This window comes from Euleptes europaea, chromosome 3 (assembly GCF_029931775.1).
Source record: "Euleptes europaea isolate rEulEur1 chromosome 3, rEulEur1.hap1, whole genome shotgun sequence".
In the NCBI taxonomy this organism is placed as follows: Eukaryota; Metazoa; Chordata; class Lepidosauria; order Squamata; family Sphaerodactylidae; genus Euleptes; species Euleptes europaea.
In genome coordinates, this window is record NC_079314.1 from 37,996,887 (window position 1) to 38,015,492 (window position 18,606).

General features: G+C 42.1%; 1 protein-coding gene across 1 annotated transcript in view; it reads right to left on the reverse strand.

Moving 5' to 3' along the window:
* Positions 1-18,606, reverse strand: part of MPPED1 (metallophosphoesterase domain containing 1) — a 53,070-nt gene that overhangs the window by 26,523 nt on the left and 7,941 nt on the right. The window contains exon 3 of the mRNA XM_056847232.1: positions 12,712-12,937. Coding sequence (XP_056703210.1) covers positions 12,712-12,937 — 226 coding nt within the window. The remainder of the gene's footprint in view (positions 1-12,711; positions 12,938-18,606) is intronic.

Sequence of the window (18,606 nt, forward strand, 5' to 3'; positions counted from 1 at the left end):
CAAGGTTAGGGTGTCTGATGCCTTGGCCAGGATTCCCTACTGGGGATTGTCTCATAGTCCTGTCTCACAACATTATCCTTACACTTGTTTCTGATGCCAAACATCTGTGCACTCCTTACTTTCCTTGCATGTGACTTTTCTTGGGTTTTGGTCTGGTAGGGACCCAACACCACTTTGTGTTGGCCTCTCAGGCTCCAAGAAGGACCAATCAGCATCCTCACACCACCTATCTTTGCTGTTTGGCAGAGGCTATCATGCTGTGTCTTGAGTGCATGACTGTTCAATGCCACTTTACATATCACAGTTCTCTCCACCAGAGCGCAGTTTTTTTTCTTGCCACGTTCCTGAATGTATTTCCATTGGGATGCTTGTAGAAAGGTCCTTGCTCTTTTATAAAGCAGCTCAGGGTAAATGTCAATATAGGATGCTAAACAACTGCTGGGAAGGTGGTCCTCCATGGTCTCTTCCTTTGAGCGCTTCACACTTTAAAACTTTATTTTCGTCGTTGTCTTTATAGGACTAATTATACGTGTATGTCCATCTGTCTTGGTCATTCCCAAACTATGACCTATTAGAAATACATTATGTAACTCAAGGTTCCTGAAGACTCTCTCCAAAAAGAGGGTGCCCACCCTGCCTCTCCATGATTCCCTGCTTTGCCCATGCCTCCTTCCAATCTATCCCTCATGATTTCTGTGTAGAATGATCTGCCCACAGAAGAAACATCTCTGCCCAAGTCCCTGCTTCTTCAGTTAGGAGGCATGGAAAAGCACAGAGCAGACTCTTGTGAAGGGCTAAATTGTACTGGCAATCTCTAAATATAAACCTTTCAGAGCAAAGTTGCCTCCAAATTTGATTCAGAAAAGAAGTGTGCGTCACCTATCAAGTCTGAGAAACCAAGATAAACAGACCACATTCTTTGATTTCTGAATTTCATCCCACCCTGCCTCTAAAGAGCTCCCAGCAGAATATATCTGTCTCTTCTCCTCTGTTTTATCTTCACAAAAACCCTGTGAGGTCGGTTAGGCTGAGAGAGAACGATTGGCCCAAAGACACCTCTGGGGCGCTTCCACACATGCCAAATAAGGCACTTTCAATCCACTTCCACACGCAGATAAATTTTACTTTGTGAACTGGCATGTGGATTAAAAGTGCATTATTCAGCATGCGTGAAAGTCCCCCTGGTAAACTTCATGGCAAGCAGGGATATGAACCTGGACCTGTCCATTGCTAGTCTAACACTCTAACCCTACACTACACTGGCTTTCCAGTCTGTGTGACTCATCATTGTCCTTCTTTGCACAGTGGGGCTTCACCTGCATGAACAGGAATCTGGAAGATTAGCCTTTGTGGTCATAAGGCTTAAAATACCTGATAGATTCCCAAGACCTTGCTGCTACAGTTCAGACAGAAGCAACAAGACATTTAGGAAAAGCTAGCAATACTGATATTTAGGAAAGCCTAAATAGGGCAGGATCCACTTTTCAATTCAACATCTCACAAAGGTTTTCACACACACACCCTTTTCAAATTACAAAAAGTAATTAGACCATATGGACTAGCTGTCTGCCAACTTCTTTTTCATATTCAAAGCTGGCAAGAATTAAAGTGGCAAAAACTACAACTGAAACAATTAAAATACATATATAAGTGTGTGTGTGTGTGTGTTTGTGCAAGCGCAAAAGCCCACACACTCTAATATATATTAACACATAATTTAGTAACAGCTGAAGTCATCTCAGTAAACAAAGAGGACTTTTTTCTTTAGCAAAGTTTGTTTCCATCTCTGCCTGAAGTTAACTGCAAACGATGGCCGTTCATAATTCTCTTGCATTTTAAATGATCAAATCAAGCCTGAACTGACCCTAGAAATGACTAAATTGAGGATGTCGTACTTTGGTCGTGTTATGAGAAGACAACTGTCACTGGAAAAGACAATCACGCTAGGAAACGTTGAAGGCAGTAGGAAAAGAGGAAGACACAACATGAGATGGATTGACTCAATAAAGGAAGCCACAGCCCTCGATTTTCAGGATCTGAGCAAGGTTGTTAAGGACAGGACATTTTGGAGGACATTGATTCATAGGGTCGCCGTGAGTCAGAAGTGACTTGAAGGCACTTCACACACACACACGCACACACACACACACACACACATTAAATTCACTATTTAATAGGAAAATCTCAGTCATGCATCAAGGCTAGATCTGATCAATTTATGATCAACCATGATGAACACAGCTCTTCAACCATGTTATGGCAGAAGGTTTGTTAACACGTGAGGTGTCGCTGTCTGGGACTGCAAGAACAAGATTGCCAGTAAGCATCTGTCAAGCCCCAATACGTAGCTGATGGGCTACATTTGGCTTAGTGGGCCACGTGTTGTGGAGGCATGCTAGCGGAGTCATACGAGTGTTGCCAGTGTTCCTTAAGGTGTGCCTGTAAAAGATATCCCTACGTGCCAACTCTTCATCTCTTTCAACATTTTTGTCGGAGTTCACAGCCACAAAAATGAATGTTAAAAAAAAACTTATTCAAGAATGTTGTTCCCTTTAAAAATAAGAACAGACTTCCCATATGTTAAGTTGACTCACTAAATATCACTTGAAAGATCTTGGCGCATTCTCTTATGCAGCATATAAACAAAATATGCATTTTGGTGTAAGAGATTGTAAAAAGCCATTGAATTATCCTAAATTACAGCATCTGGAAATGCATCTTCTTTTACTCAGATTGCTTGTGCTACTTTATGGTGTTTAAAGGTCTGCAAACACATCATCAGTAAACAATCCTTCTTGCTTGAATTATGTCCCTTGGGCTGCTCTTACAAAGGAAACCTGCCCTTACAGCCTCCTCCTTTAAAGAAACCACACTGTATATTCCTGTGAGATCATGTACACTGTGGCAACAGCAACCTAGACTTTCTATCACATACCCTGATCGACTTGTTCTGACTCTCAGGAAATGGCTCAGACTCTGTTGACCAACCAGCCTCTTTCCTATTATTTTGAATGCCTCATCCTAGCTTTATACAGTAGTCTTCTCTTACATTTTTCAGCAGGATAATTTCAAAACTCTCTCATAGAACAAGGATCATAGTCAGGTTGAATCCCATTGGGCGTTGTCAAACACCCAAGCTCCTTCATAAAATATTCTGGGGAAGAGGGAATGGTAGTAAAAAATCCCCCTGGTTGTCTTTACCCTAAAAACCCCAAGCTCCTTGGGCCTTTCCTCATAAAGGAAACCTTGTGATGATCCTAATTATCTTTTCGAGCACTATAATATTGTTTTTGATGTTGCCGATGGATGCTGACAGGGTCTGTAGGAGTAGAACTGCCAGATGGCTTCAACAAAAATACTGGACACACTTGTTAAAAATGTGTCCACCAAAACCAAAATATTTATGCACACACACACACACACACACAATAATAATAATAATAATAATAATAGAAAAGCACCCTGTCTCTTTAATAGAAGCTTGTGTGGAAATGAGTAATTTCATCTTTCAATGGCATGGAGGAAAATAAAATCTTAGTAAGCCTCTACTCGAGAGACAAAACATTTTTCTCTAGGCAGTTGGCAACCCTAGCTGTTCCCCCTTTCAGGATTTTGTAATGCTTAGCTTTGGCTGGATTGTCTCTTATTGTGCCCCATTTATACTGTATAAAATATAATTTGCTAGACTGTGTAATCCTGTGCAATCCTATTTATTTCATTGATTTCAGTGGGCCCAGACTGCAATTACCTCACAGGATTGAACACGTGAAGCTGCCTTATACTGAATCAGACCCTCGGTCCATCAAAGTCAGTATTGTCTACTCAGACCAGCAGTGGCTCTCCAGGGTCTCAGGCCAGAGGCCTTTCACCTACTTACCTAGATTGCCCTGTATATTATGTTAAATATAATAACGTTGTTAGAAATGTTAGATTTTGTTTTTAAAAAATTAGAAATGTAACTACAAAGCTATGAGATTTGTTAGGGTTTAAGGTGCCATAGGACTCTCTGGCCTAGTGCTCAACGATATAGAAAACCCAGGTCTGAAATGTAGCATATTCAAATTCAAAACAGAACACTTTTTATATTTAAAAAGAAATAACAGAAACAGAAAGCCATTGTGGTGTAGCGGCTAGAGCGTCAGACTAGGATCTGGGAGTCCTGGGTTTAAACTCCACTCTGCCATGGAAGCTTGCTGGATGACCTTTGCACACACTCTCACCCTAATTTACCTCACAATGGATGTCGTGAGGATAATATGTAGAGAAAGATATGAGTCACTTTGCATCCCCGTTGGAGAGAAAAGAGGGGTATAAATACAGTAAATAAATAAAGCAAATTCTTCTGCATCTAGAAAACTAGATATCAGGGAGAAGAGCTCCAGCTTAGTCGTATCTCTGACATGCTAGCTTTTTTATGCATGGTATGGTGGCACAGCCTCGCTTTGTTAAATGGAGCATTTCCCCCTTTTTAGTATTTGTATTTTTAAACCTCTCTTTTTTGTCTCCACGGAGGCTGGGAAGCCTTTGAGGAGGAGGCGTGGCTCCGCAGCTCCCGGCTGCTGCCGATCTATGATCCCTTCAGGACTGCACTCATAATATCCTATTTGATTAATATAACATTCTCTAAACTTAGGTTAGCTTTTGCCGGCTATTTATTATCTGTGGAGAGAATCTTCTATATGTCAGAATCCTCAACCTTTTTCAGCCTGTGGGCACCTTTTAAATTATAAGACAAGGTGGTAGGTGTAAGCAGTCGGACCCCTCCTCCCGCTAAAGGATGCTACAATGGCACAGGGGCCAAAGACTGGCATAAGGACAAGACACTGCTCCCCAAAAATGGAGGACTCTCAGAGAAGTTTTGGGATCTATCTTGTGTGTCTAACTTGGGCAGAAAGGCGGTTGGCAGCAGTGCATTTCCCCTGGCCCGAAGAGGTGCCTGGCTGAACAATGGGCTAGCTAATTACCTTAAGGTGCTTTAATCAGCACTCTGAGCAGACCATTAATTATCCTATTTGCACCCACCCTGGCAGTATTCAAGAGGATAGCCCAGGCTTTCTCTTGGAACGAGACAACTCATCAAACCTCGCCTGTCTTTTTGTTCAGACCCCAGTAAAGCAATAAATTCTTTGTCTTAGGCTTTCCTGTCAGCTTACCTCATACCTCAGGACTCATTTTTGGGTACAGATATTGGTCCTTTGGCTATCCATAGTGTGTGTGTGTCTTGGATCCGTGCATACACCCCCACATGCGTGTGGGCTCCTTTTCTTCGCTCCTGGAAATGCTGGCCGTTTCCCTCTTCAGTTCTGCTTTCTATGGACTTCTCTTCTGGACTGGTAAATATCACCCATCCTTCCAACTTTCCACTCTTTCCTTATCTTAGCTCTTGTATGAGTTACGTGAGTATATTCATTGCTTGAAAGGTATATTATTTTATATTTGTACAACTGCCTGCTTATTTGAGTTTCCCCCAGGATTAATCCTGGTATACATAAATTATAGATTCCAGTTATACATCCCTCTCCCTAGCTCTGTCTCCTCAGCTAAGTCCCCTAAACTAAAGTGGAGACTGCCTATTTAGGGTAACAGTAGGCACAACCATAAAATGGCTGCTGCTGAAGGCAGAGCAAACCACAAATTATCAGAGAGTAAGTTTATGCACAAATCCAATAGTAACTCTACTTAACAGGACACCTTTTGAAATAAACATATTGTTTTAAAATACTTTCTTCATGCACACAGCTTACCTTCAGTTATGCAGTGCAGATCCTTGTGATATGGTGGCAGCTGCTGCCAAAGCAATTTTTTTTTTACCCTGCACATCCAATTTGATCTCCAATGGCCTATCAGAAGCCCTACTGAGCAAAAGCCACACCTTACCCCACTCAATTTCTAAAAACACCTGCCCAGTGTCATAGCTCCCATGGGTACCACATCGGGGACTCTTGTATCTTGTCAGATGCTGGAAGCTAAGCAGGGTTGTCTCTGGTTAGTATTTGGGTTGGAGGCCACCAAGGAAGTCCAGGGTCATGATGCAGAGGCAGACAATGGCAAACCGCCCCGAATGTCTCGTGCCTTAAAAATCACACAGAGTTGTCATAAGTCTGCTGTGACTTGACAGCAAAAAACAACAACAAAACTGTTTTTAATGGATGATTACAAAAAACTGCAGCCTATCAGGGCTATGAAAAAGTGTAGTTGCTAACAGGTAGCAGCTAACAGGTATGTGAGACGCAGGCTGCCTGTAATTGTGATGTAGGTAGCTTTCAACTGCAGTAGTCCCTTGCTAGAATTTATTTTGTCAAAACCATAGTTAAATTGTGGAACTCCCTGCCCCAGGATGTGGTAATGGCTGCCATCTTGGAAGGCTTTAAGAGGGGAGTGGACAGGTTCATGGAGGAGAGGGCTATTCATGGCTACTAGTAAAAATGGATACTAGTCATGATGCATACCTATTCTCTCCAGGAGCAGAGGAGCATGCCAATTATATTAGGAACACAGGCAGGATAATGCTGCTGCAGTCGTCTTGTTTGTGGGCTTCCTAGAGGCACCTGGTTGGCCACTATGTGAACAGACTGCTGGACTTGATGGACCTTGGTCTGATCCAGCATGGCCTTTCTTATGTTCTTATGTAAACTCTCTGTTGTTGGTGGGGGAAAAATAAAAAATGGGGGAATACTTTCCACAAGGGGAGTAAAAGTTAGCAAAAATGCCCATTTCTTTTTTGGCTCAGCCCTAGTGAACATGTGGGCATGTGCATATGCTTGCCTGAGCATACTAGGAATAAATTAAATGCCAAGTGATTTATTTAAAATACTTGCAAAACACATCAGTTTGGCAATAAAATTACTATTCTACATACATTTCAAGCCACAAATGTACTGTTAAATTTCTAAGGCAGAGATAAAATGAAAGACATACACTGGCTTGGCAAATGATGCTGAGGATTCCTTTGAGCCAGTATTATATATTCCAGCATGCTCATTATCCTTACACAGTTCCTTGGTCACACCTCTTTTTCATGTGAATTTTCACAGTCAATCCAGAGCCCTTGTTTTCAGGAGCAACTCTGAAACAGGATCTCACATTTATTGGTTGGCAAACAATTTTTTGTCCAGCAACAGGACTCCAGAATTGGGAAGAATGCTCCTGTGATCATTATAAGTGATATTATGTTGCATACGTGAAAGAGCACTCAGAACAAACATAAAAAAGCCAAGTAAGCAACAACAACAAAGGTTCTGATCTAACCATAAGCTTGAACACATGAACACATGAAGCTGCCTTACACTGAATCAGACACTTGGTCCATCTAAGTCAGTGTTGTCTACTCAGACCGGCAGCGGCTCTCCAGGGTCTCAGGCAGAAGTCTTTCATATCACCTACTTGCCTAGTCCCTTTAACTGGAGATGCCGGGGATTGAACCTGGGACCTTCTGCATGCCAAGCAGATACTCTACCACTAAGCCATGGCCCCTTCCCAAACTGCCTCATTATAACCAGTTAAAAAAGGAGACAGGCTGCTGTTGTCTTGATCTGCTGATTGTTGCTCCTAATTCCACCTGCAGAGCTCCACTGCCTGACTAGAGAATCTAAGAGCATAAGAAAGGCCCTGCTGGATCAGGCCAAGGCCCATCAAGTGCAGCAGTCTGTTCACACAGTGGCCAACCAGGTGCCTCTACGAAGTCCACGAGCAAGATGACTGCAGCAGCACCATCCTGCCTGTGTTCCAAAGCACCTAATATTATAGGCATACAGCTAGTATAAAGATCTGCTATCCATAAGTGCAAAGGAAGAGAATGCCACCACCCAACCTGCAACTTTCCACCTTTCTTGTTTTTGTCTCTTGAAGTTTCTTTTGCTAGCAGAGCATTTTCTCCCAGTATTGAGATTTGTAATAATAGGGGTGTGAGCAGCTAATGTTTTGATGTGTTAGGATTTTCAGTTATTATCATCTTTATCTTAGATTGCCTATGACTTTAATGTTCCTAAGTTGCTCTCCATCCTGTGTTCCATGAGAAAAGCAATATACACATACGCGAAATAAACATAAATAAAAGGAGTATTTGCATCTTCCACCATCTAGCATTCAGACAGAGTGAAAATTAAATACAGCTCCCACCCTTGTCTACGACAAAGCAGATAATCAGTTCTGAGATCAGTTTTTGAACAGGAAATTTGGAATAGGAAAAGGAACCACATGCACATATGTCTTCTAGTGGGATCAGTGCAAACACTTTTGAACTGGCCCTTGGTTTATTTTGACCAGTCCAAACTGGTCTGATACAGAGGGAAGCTGTACAGGCATAATAACGCCAGCATAGCTTTTCCTCATAAAGCAGCTTATTCAGCTAATCACCTGAGAAAAATCTCAATCATGTTATAATGAACCAGAAACTAACCCTTGGCTATTCAGGAAAGAGCAGCTACCACCAGAGTAAGTATGGTGTTGCTTCACCCACATCCAGCTGCAATTTTTAGCTGTACATTATCATCCTACTGTTTTGGCAATGTAGAATGTTCTGTTTTAAAATGTAGATTCCCTGATCTACTTATTCATAATGACAACTGTACTTAATCTTCTTTCCACTTCTACATTAGATTTTCAAATTAGTAATAGGTGCCAAGTGGTATGTCACCAAAACTGTTATTGGGAATGCTACAAATTCCCTTAATAGTTTGGAAACTAAACTTTGCATTGGTCATACGTATAACAGATACAAAACTAACTGGGCACTTGAAACTGGATCACAGCAGGTGGATATACTAAATGTACAAAACAATTTCAATATGTGAGATAAATGGGTGTACTTCAAGTGCAATGTGGTTTTAAATTTAGATAAATGCACAATAATCAGCTGGTAGAGGGATTATCAGGCAACATAAGCACCAAGTGGGTGAATGCCAATTTTATATATAAGAACATTCTAATAGACTTCACAGTTTATTCACACTGTGAGAATTCACACTGAGGTACATGCATCAGGTCTAACAAATTATTTCTTATATCCCAGCCTGACATGACGTATTAGAATAAAAGAACCATAAAAACCTCAGTTTTAAAAGTTTAATGTATTTTACACATAAACACACACCTATCACTACCAGCACTGTGTAGATTCTTTACTAATAATATATAAAAATTTGCACTGAGTTATATTCTGCAGCTTGTGTAAATTATGCTGACTAAGCACATTGGTATTTCCTTTACTTTATATAACTTGTTCTGTAAGGAACTGAAATGTTACCCCATAAACACTGGAAAGTTTATTCAACCACAAGCCTGGCATCTGCAATTTCACCGGGTGTATTCCTATCAATCTGAAGCCAAAAACAGAAACCATGTAATACCTTTAAAGACCAACCAAAATAACACAACACATTGTGCAAGCTTTTCAATTCTCTAGAAGTCTTCATCAGGCTGAATGCTAAAAAACAAGAAAGGTAGGGTGATCTTTAGGCAATCGTTAGCTAAGTTTGTAAGTCAACCCTAGGCAGGTTGTTCATAGGGTTGCCAACCTCCAGGTTGTTGTTTATAATAACCTCCAGGTACTAGCTGGAGATCTCCTGCTATTACAACTGATCTCCAGCCGATAGAGATCAGTTCACCTGGAGAAAACGGCCACTTTGGCCATTGGACGCTATGGCATCGAAGTCCTCTCCCCAAACCCCACCCTCCTCAGGCTCCGCCCCCAAAACCTCCCGCCGGTAGCGAAGAGGGACCTAGCAACCCTAGTTGTTCAACATTCATGCCAAGGCTGCCTTGTCCGGAGCAGCTCAGGATTTCATGGCCTCCATGACAACCAAAGGCCTGTCTCAAGTAATAAATGGGGAGTGTTTGGGGCTAAAGGTACATAGTTACAACAGGCTTTTCAACAGCCTAGTGAAGGAGGAAAATCAGTAGAGTAAGGCTATCCCTTGATATGAACTATATAGGAAAGAGCGAGAAGGATGTATTTGGAGATGCAAAAGCAATGTTAGAGTGTGCACAGAATTCAATGAACTAGAATACTGAAGACAAGCAGATCCCCCTGAAGAAATATTGAGTCCAAAATTCCCTGAAAATTGGGTTTGACAGGTATTGGGACCAGCATTATTTAATTTGTCTACAGATTATCTGGAAAAAGGGGCAAGCAACCTTACAGATAACACCAAAATATTCAAGCTGATGAAAATCAAAGTAGATTTTGAGGAGCTCGGAAAGGGTCAGTGGGCACTGCGAATGAGGTCCAGCGTAAGTGATGCACATTGGGGCCCAAAATCCTAGTTTTATATATATGCTGATGTGGTCTGAACTGGCATAGACTGGCCAGGAAAGGATCTTGGGATTTTGGTATATAGCTTGATGAATACATTGATGTAATGTGGGGCAGCAGTGAAAAACCTAAATTCTATGCCAGGAAAGGGACTGAAAACAATACATGGACACAATGACTAAATGGAACTTCCATGTTTTGAGGCTAGAACCCTCTGAATACCTGTATGTAAGGTTACTAAAAGAGGTAAGCTTTGGCTGTTGTGTCCTGCTTGCACGCTTTCTGGGGGCATCCATTTGGCTAGAGATTGCTGCCACCACCTCAACATGAAAAAACTGCAAGTGTTTAGTGAGTGTAAACTGTTACCACTGATTCATCCCCCATGTTCATCAGTGACCACACTGCTGCTGACTAATATCTTAAAGAACTGAAGAACATTTCAGTAGACCCCACTAGCCAATAAAGTCTTAGAGCAGGGGTGTCAAACATAAGACCCGAGGGCCGGCTCCGGCTCCTTGAGAACTCTTATCCGGCCTGTGAGCAAGCCGAGGCAGCCACCACCACCCCGTCTTGATCTGGGCTGGCAAGGCACGGCCCAGCCCAACCAAGTGACATTTATGTCATATCTAGCCCTTGTAACAATTGAGTTCAACACCCCTGTCTTAGAGCAACTGAAGCACTGGTTTACCAGGTCCCCCATCCTCGTCTACCCAGATCAATCACTTCCATAATCAAGCCTGATGAACTATACTATTTCAGCAATGGAAAGGCTCCAGGCTGCTACATCCCAGGACATGTTTTTCTCAGAAGCTGAGCCCAACACACAGAACAACACCAAATCAGAAAATGAACAGCTCCTGGATAAGGTTGCTTTTGAGACATGGCATCACTATCTTGAAGGGGTAAGAAATCCTATCACTGTCCATTCTGACCTTCAGGACCAAGAGTGCCTCCAGACTGTCACTGTTTCACTCATTTTGATTTCTCTGTCATGAACTCATGAAACAGCCTCATATCATTGGTCCATCAAGGTCAGTACCGTCTACTCTGAATGGTAATGGCTCTCTGAGGTCTCAGACTGAGGACTTTCACATTACCTACCACCTGAACCTTTTAGCTGGAGATGCCAGGGATTGAAGCTGGGACCTTCTGCATACCATGCAGATGCTCTACCACTGCGTCACAGCCCCTTCCCAACATCAATATCCTATGAACTCAGAACTGTCAGGCAGGAACACAACAAAACTAGAAGGAGGCCCCAGCCTGCCTCAGAATGATGCCAGATCCAACTATTCTCACCACTATTCTCAGAGGAAAATAATTCAGGGTTCAGTGTGCTTTCATTACCAAGGCTGTCTGCATTAACCTGGTGGATCCAGGCCACCACCAGCTCATCCATCCATTCCATCAACCTGCTCTAAAAAGTGAACCATGGGAAGGACCATGACTCTGACAGCTCTGAGGGCAGCTAAGGAAGAGCGCAGAAACGGAGCAGGAAGAACATGAGATGGAATGCTCAGAGGCTGTGGCTCTTGCTGCATTAGCTGCCTTTGCATGTCATACTTGCACTGCCCCTAACTGCCTTTGCCTGATTTATCTGGCTCACCTGATGGGTATGGTCTTATGCTAAGAAACCTACTGGACTACCTCTTCCTCTTAGGCAAGGGAGTACTTATGGTGCCAGCACAAGAGCTCATACGAGTTGTTGTTTTTTTGCTGTCAAGTCACAGCTGACTTATGGTGACCCCACAGGGTTTTCAAGGCAAGAGATATTCAGAGGTGGTTTGCCATTGCCGGCCTCTGCATCACGACCCTGGTATTCCTTGGAGGTCTCCCATCCAAATACTAGCCAGGGTCAGGGCTGAGTGTGTGTGACTGACCCAAGGTCAGCCAGCAAGCTTCCATGGCACAAGTGGGGATTTGAACCTGGGTTTCCCAGGCCCTAGTCTGACACCTTAACCACTACACCATGCTGACTCTCTCATACAAGTATAAAGGGCTATAAAATATACTAGAACCGTATTGGTGAACCTATGGCACGCGTGCCAAGTCCGTCACGCCGAGCCCTCTCTGTGGGCACGCGCGGGGGCGGTGGGGGCTTTGAAGGGAGCGCGGAGCCATTCAAAGCCCCCCCTTCCCTGGACTCCCCACGCCCCCCCCCTTTCCAAGCTGGGAGGAAACCTCAGTATTCAGGTTAAATTGCGGTGTTGGCACTTTGCGATAAATAAGTGGGTTTTGGGTTGCAGTTTGGGCACTAGGTCTCTAAAAGGTTCGCCATCACTGTACTAGAACAACCCCTTTTGTCATGTGTTCACTGTTACTCTCCCCTTCTCCACTTGCTAAAATCAAGTAGAAATTTTAAAGTACATTGAAGCTGATGTTACACTTTTTTTCAGATATAATTGAGATATAAACAAAAACAAATTCTGTGTCAGGTCTCTTATGTTTGAAATGCTTACCAAGGGGAGCCATATATCCTGAAGCCTCTGACTGTCACTTCTGAATCTTGCAGGTAAATGCAATTTGTTAAGAGGGCCTGTACATTCTCATAGTTCTCTGGCTTCAGCTTGGATACAGAGGGGAAATAGTAAAAGTCCTGCTTGATTAAGTCTGCCATGAACTCTTGGTCAAATGTCAATTCATGATTGCCTGCTATCACAATCTTGTATTCATATGGCAGGCTGCCTAAAACAGAAGGAGAAAAATACAGAGTAAAGCCATTTATTGTTATATTGCTGACTGAAAAAACTCAAATAAATTACGCATAATTATTTAAATTATTCTGGGAATGCAGCTGGCTATTGTAAAAGAATTCTCAAGATGAAAGTAAGAGCGCATACAAGAGGCCTTGTCAAGGAGCTGCGCAGATATTTAAAGAAATGTAACTGAATGGCACCAATGGTTTAATAGCAATTCCCTTTACATTTATTTCAAAAGAATTAACACCAAATTGCCGCCATTAGCATGTAAATATTATGCTGATACTGAGTTGAGAGAAGTGGCAATAAATGTGAAAACTGCATAAAATTCAGTGCTTGCATATCCAAACCTTGAAAAATCAGATCAAATTCCTATGCTCTTATCCATCTAGATCAGCTGCTATTGTTTGTTAGACAATGCTGCTTTCTGAGCTTTAACTATTTCCTTTGGTAGGGGATACAGTCTTTCGTGCCACCCTCATCCCCCCCCCCAATGTTATTAGTTATTTGAGTCTGGTTCTCTGAGCTACAAACATCTCTTTGGGGGTTAAAACTAGTCAGTATCCCTAATTCCAAATGACGGGCGTCTGTGTGGATAGTGAAATCGGTGCAACAGGGTAAGCCACAACTACCAATAAGATTTCCGCAAAACCTTGGGAAATTGCAGAAAAATCTAACTGTGGCCAATTCCCACCACACCTCAAAACTTAATAGCGACATCTACACATCCACAGATGTTGGGGGGGGAGCAACCCACTGATGTTTGAGCAGTACTTGGGTTGCTGTAGCAACCAAATAAGATACAGATGCTTGCCCTGAGATTCTGCACTAGGAGAAGAGGGAAGCAACAGCAACCAGCAGGATGTGGTGGAAATCAGGAATGCCAGGCAATATGATGGTGAGCCAAAGGAGCAGTGGAGAATATGATGGTGACGCAGAGAGGGGGAAGCAATGGAGGGATTGGCGCCATTTTATGCGGCATACGTATCAAAACTAGTGGTCTCAGCAGCAGACATGGGGAGGAGATAATTGCCAGTAGGAAGTCACCTCCAGGTGAAAGGTCAAGTGCTCAAATTTCCCCCCTTTCTGTGAGGTCACTTCCTCAAAAAAATTAAATTTCTTGTGACATAAATCACTTCCCTGCACTGCTCCCTCCTCTCCTGCTGGTCCAAAGCAGCTCCTCCCTCCTCCCCCACTGACTACTGTTCATCCTCCCTCTGATAATAAAAAGACTGGTTTCCCAGTGCTTTACAGCACAGCCTAACATGATGAAAATTCTAGAAGGGGAGCTATATTAGTGTGTAGCTGCAAAATTAAACAGGAGTCCATTGGCACCTTAACAAAATTTATTTCAACATAAGCTTTCTTGACTTAGAGTTCACGTCACCATAAGCGTTTTAACTGCTCCTCATAGGGCAGTTGTTCTAGTCTCCTGATCATTTTGGTTGCTCTTTTCTGCACCTTCTCAAGCTCTGCAATATCCTTTTTTAAGTGTAGTGACCAGAATTGTACACAGTATTCCAAGTCCACTACTTGGACTATTTCTTTGGATCTGGCTCATGCCTGGCATTGAACCTGGATTGTTGTTTCTTCCTTGAAACTAAATACTTGAGCCTCAACAACCTTTGCTAGATTCTGTTGGGACTTAACAGTGCAATCCTTCTAAGCCATCTGAATCCTCTGAGTACTGTTAAGGATTATACTGTTAGTCCCTGTGGCTGAGTTTAAATCTTACAAGAAGCACTAGCCTTAGAATATGGCCTATCAATTCCCTTTAACTGCTTGTCTAAATATCCTTTTGGTACCTGACTTTAGTTCACTGAACTTAAAAAATATTAGAAAACATGCTAACTTTAGTGAGAATTATATAAACTCCTGACAGCAGCTGAGATTTTTCTTTATTTTATTCTACAGATTTTGGTATTCAGTAATAGTGGTGGCAATCATATAAGTGCCCACTTAACCATTTTTCTTTCACATTCCAACCTTTTAGAATATTACACTGAGTGATATAGTAAAGACAGGATAACTGTCTTAGATTACATTTTTAGCATCTCATTGACAGTTTAGTGTTCAAACGCTTGACTGATGTCTGGGAAATTTACATTAATGTTGAAAATGAATACACCTTCTTAAGTCATCTATAAAGTGTTATATCTAAGCACCATAGAAATGTAAAAGCTAGTAATTAAGTAAAACATTAGAGTATCAAATAAATACTCTCTACTTCAGCACCCACATTAACAGAATGTAAAAAAGAAGCAATTTACCTGAAAGGAGTTCCCACTGATCTTAATAGAACTTCTTTCCAAATGGTTTGTTTGGGATAACAGCTTTCCTTACATGAAATTACTTTTATAGTAGTTAGATTAGCACTTTGCTAGGAAAACTGACTAGATCCCTCCAAGGATCTGCAAATGGACACTTTCTACTTCATTTCATCAATATACCTCATTCTGAACAATGGCCTGAGGGAACAAATCAAAACCTCTGGGGGCCATGTTCAGATAAGGGGGGGTTTCCTACTAACTTGAGACAGACCCAAGGCCTAACTTGGGTTTATACTAAAAACCAAAAATGAAAAAAGGGGAATTTTTAAAAAAGTGAAAACCTTAACTTAAAGGGGGAGGGAGGAAACTTCAGATCTTGCAACACTATGCCATGAGATCTTGGCCACCACTGTGAGGGTTGTTTAGCTCCCCCATAAACAGGTGAAGGCAGCAGCAATGACAGGGAGATGCTCCTGGGAGTGCCCCTATCTTCTACTGGAAGCAACTGAAAACTCCATTGGATAGATGGGGCACCCCTTTTAGGGGCACATAAAATTGGACTCCCTGACCCAAACTTCACCAAACTTGGAAGGTATTCTAAGGAGAGTCACCTGCAGCTATGGTGTGAATTTAATTACTGTAACTTGAAAAACAGCTCCCAAAAAAAGGCCAAATAACCCCTATACCTGTATGGGTATCTGGCTTTTCAAAAAAAAAAATTGGGTCCAATAAACCTGAATCTGAAAAATAACGGTAAAAATGGTGTACACCCCTACTGGGCACTAGGGTGCCCTGAGTCACTACACTGGGGATCACTACAGTAACTAGAGACTATTAATCAGTAATGATGAAAAAGTACTCTGTATATAATATACATAAATAAATCAATAACATCAGTTTATGGTATCATAACATGGACAACTCAGTTTTCCCATTCAGTGAAGTTGATCATGCAAAAAGCTATTTAATTGTTGTACCATTATTTGTCCACACAGATTCTCTCTCCTCAGATTTTCCTCCTTTTACTATGTTTACTTAAGTGTGGTCTTCTTAATTGCACCATCCTGGTTATGCTTACTCAGATGAAAGCCCCACAGTACCCCAACAAATGCAATGGGAGAAAGAAAAAACAGTATGCTGCCGCATCAGACTGGCAGTCCTTAAAGAAAGCAAAACAGAACACAGAACCTAACTTCAGAAGGAGCTTACGGATTCTCCAGCTTTTTTGGCTACTGTCAGAAATAGATATATTCAAGCGCCAGCAGAATATCTATCATTCATAGAGCTGAACAAGCATAGGAGAGCTTTTAAATTAGCGAGATGCTCCGCCTTACCTTCGGTGATTTTACAAGGCAGATTTAAGGAGCTTCCAATAACAGAATGGGTGTGCCCTTGTAAATTGGGGGAATTGGAATCTGTAAGAGCATGTTTTGCTCCTTCAACGAGGAAACTCGTTGTAAGCTAATCATTCTCCTGCTCAGCCAAATCACAGTCAGCTCAGATGAAGGGAGAATTAAGAGTCTCCTCTGGGAAGGGAATGCCCAGATGGCAAAACAGGTAGCCAAATTTTGTGCAATAGCATATAAAGTTCGACCCCTAATGCTGGGCAATTGCAATTAGATTAAATCATAATTTGGTCAATTTTAGTCTATTATAAATTATTTGGAAATTTTAATTAGAATTTTTTTTGGTTGAACTGCTATAATTTTTTACCTTTTGTATAAATGACACATGTGTTTTACTGGCTTATGCTGTATTAATAATAAATCTGAATCTGAACACAGAACCTCACATGAAATTAACTATTATCTATACACATTCATACCAACAACTTTCCCTTAACGTTCATTAGTTTTACTCCACAATGGGGGGGGGGGCGACCAAAGCAGCTTAGATCATACTCTTTTCTTCCATTTTATCCTTGCAACTGTCAGGTAGATGAGTCAGAGAGTATGTGATTGGCTTCAGAGTCAGCCAGCAAGCTTCTATGGGAGTGGGGATTTGCGCCTGGGTCTCCCAGATCCTAGTCTGGGATCCTAGTCCATGGCTGCACTCTAGCCACTACCAATTGTAAGCCTTTAGAGAAGCAGGCAGAGGCTGAGACAACCACCCTGCATGATAGGTTATGTTGAGAGGTAGTGACAATTCAGTAAGCATCACGGCTCAGTATATATGTATACTCAGATTTCACACACGCACCCAAATCTCACATTTAACAGTATATCATATTGGCAATGAGGGGTAGGAGCAGCACAGCAAAAAATGGACCTGTCTGCCTTAGCAGCAGCCCTCCAGCTCTAGTTACATCTCCTCCTACTGGGGCAGTGGTCCCTAATGTGGCACCCACCGACACCTTTCCTGGCACCCACCAAGTACTTTTAGAAAGTGGGCTGAACCAGGTGGGACTTTTGTGCAGAAGGGCTTTTGACTGGCTGTGCAGATTCGATAGCAGCTGCCACCAAAGCACAAGGATCTTCACTGACTGAAGGTAAGCTGTGTGGAAATCAATAAAGTATTTTAAAAACAAAATGTTCATTCAAAAAGGCATCCTGTTTAGCGGAGCTTCTGCGTGAAATGCTGATGATGCATTCTTCCATCTTCATTTAGCTCAGAAGATGCCCCTACCTAGACTCTGCTAATCTGACCACATGGATCTATGCTATCGTTATTTTGAGGCTAGAATATTTTAATGTTCTCTGCGTAGGTCTGCTCTTAAAGTGAACTCGGAAACTCCAGTTGGTACCTCCCTGTTAAATAGGCGGGAATCACCCAAAGTCAAGATGCCCTCCTCCTCAAAGCGAGAAAGACGCCTCTTCAGAAGTAAGCACTGAATCAGGTACTTTCTCACGGACAAAAGTTTTCTTCTACACAAGGCACAGATCACCATGGCTGCACTCCCTATATTCCCTTCTTTTGAGGCCCATGATTCCAACACAATTCTAGGACCTCGCTGGAATAAATGGATCCAGAGGCTAGAAATCCTATTACGGGCTTTGGAAACAGGCAGTGACACCAGAAGGCATGCTCTCCTTCGGCACTTTGCTGGAGAGCATGTGTATGACAATTTCACTATCCTCCCAGATACTGGAGGGGACAATAATTACAGCAAAGCCAAAGAGGCACTGACAAAGTACTTCGATTCTGAGGGGTATAAATTCCTGCCTTGAGTTTCAGTAAGAAAGGTGGGCGTTAAGTAAGTAAATAAATAAATAAAAATGTTAAGACTAGCTTTTAGATATTGATGGGTGGGCTAACCTTTTCCACTTTTCTTCTGCCATGAAGTTCCAACCATGTGTTCTCTGAGGCTGTATCACAGTCACTTAACATCGCAGTTCTCACACAGGGCAAGTCTGGCTTCCCCCTACCACCTTATAATATATTTGTC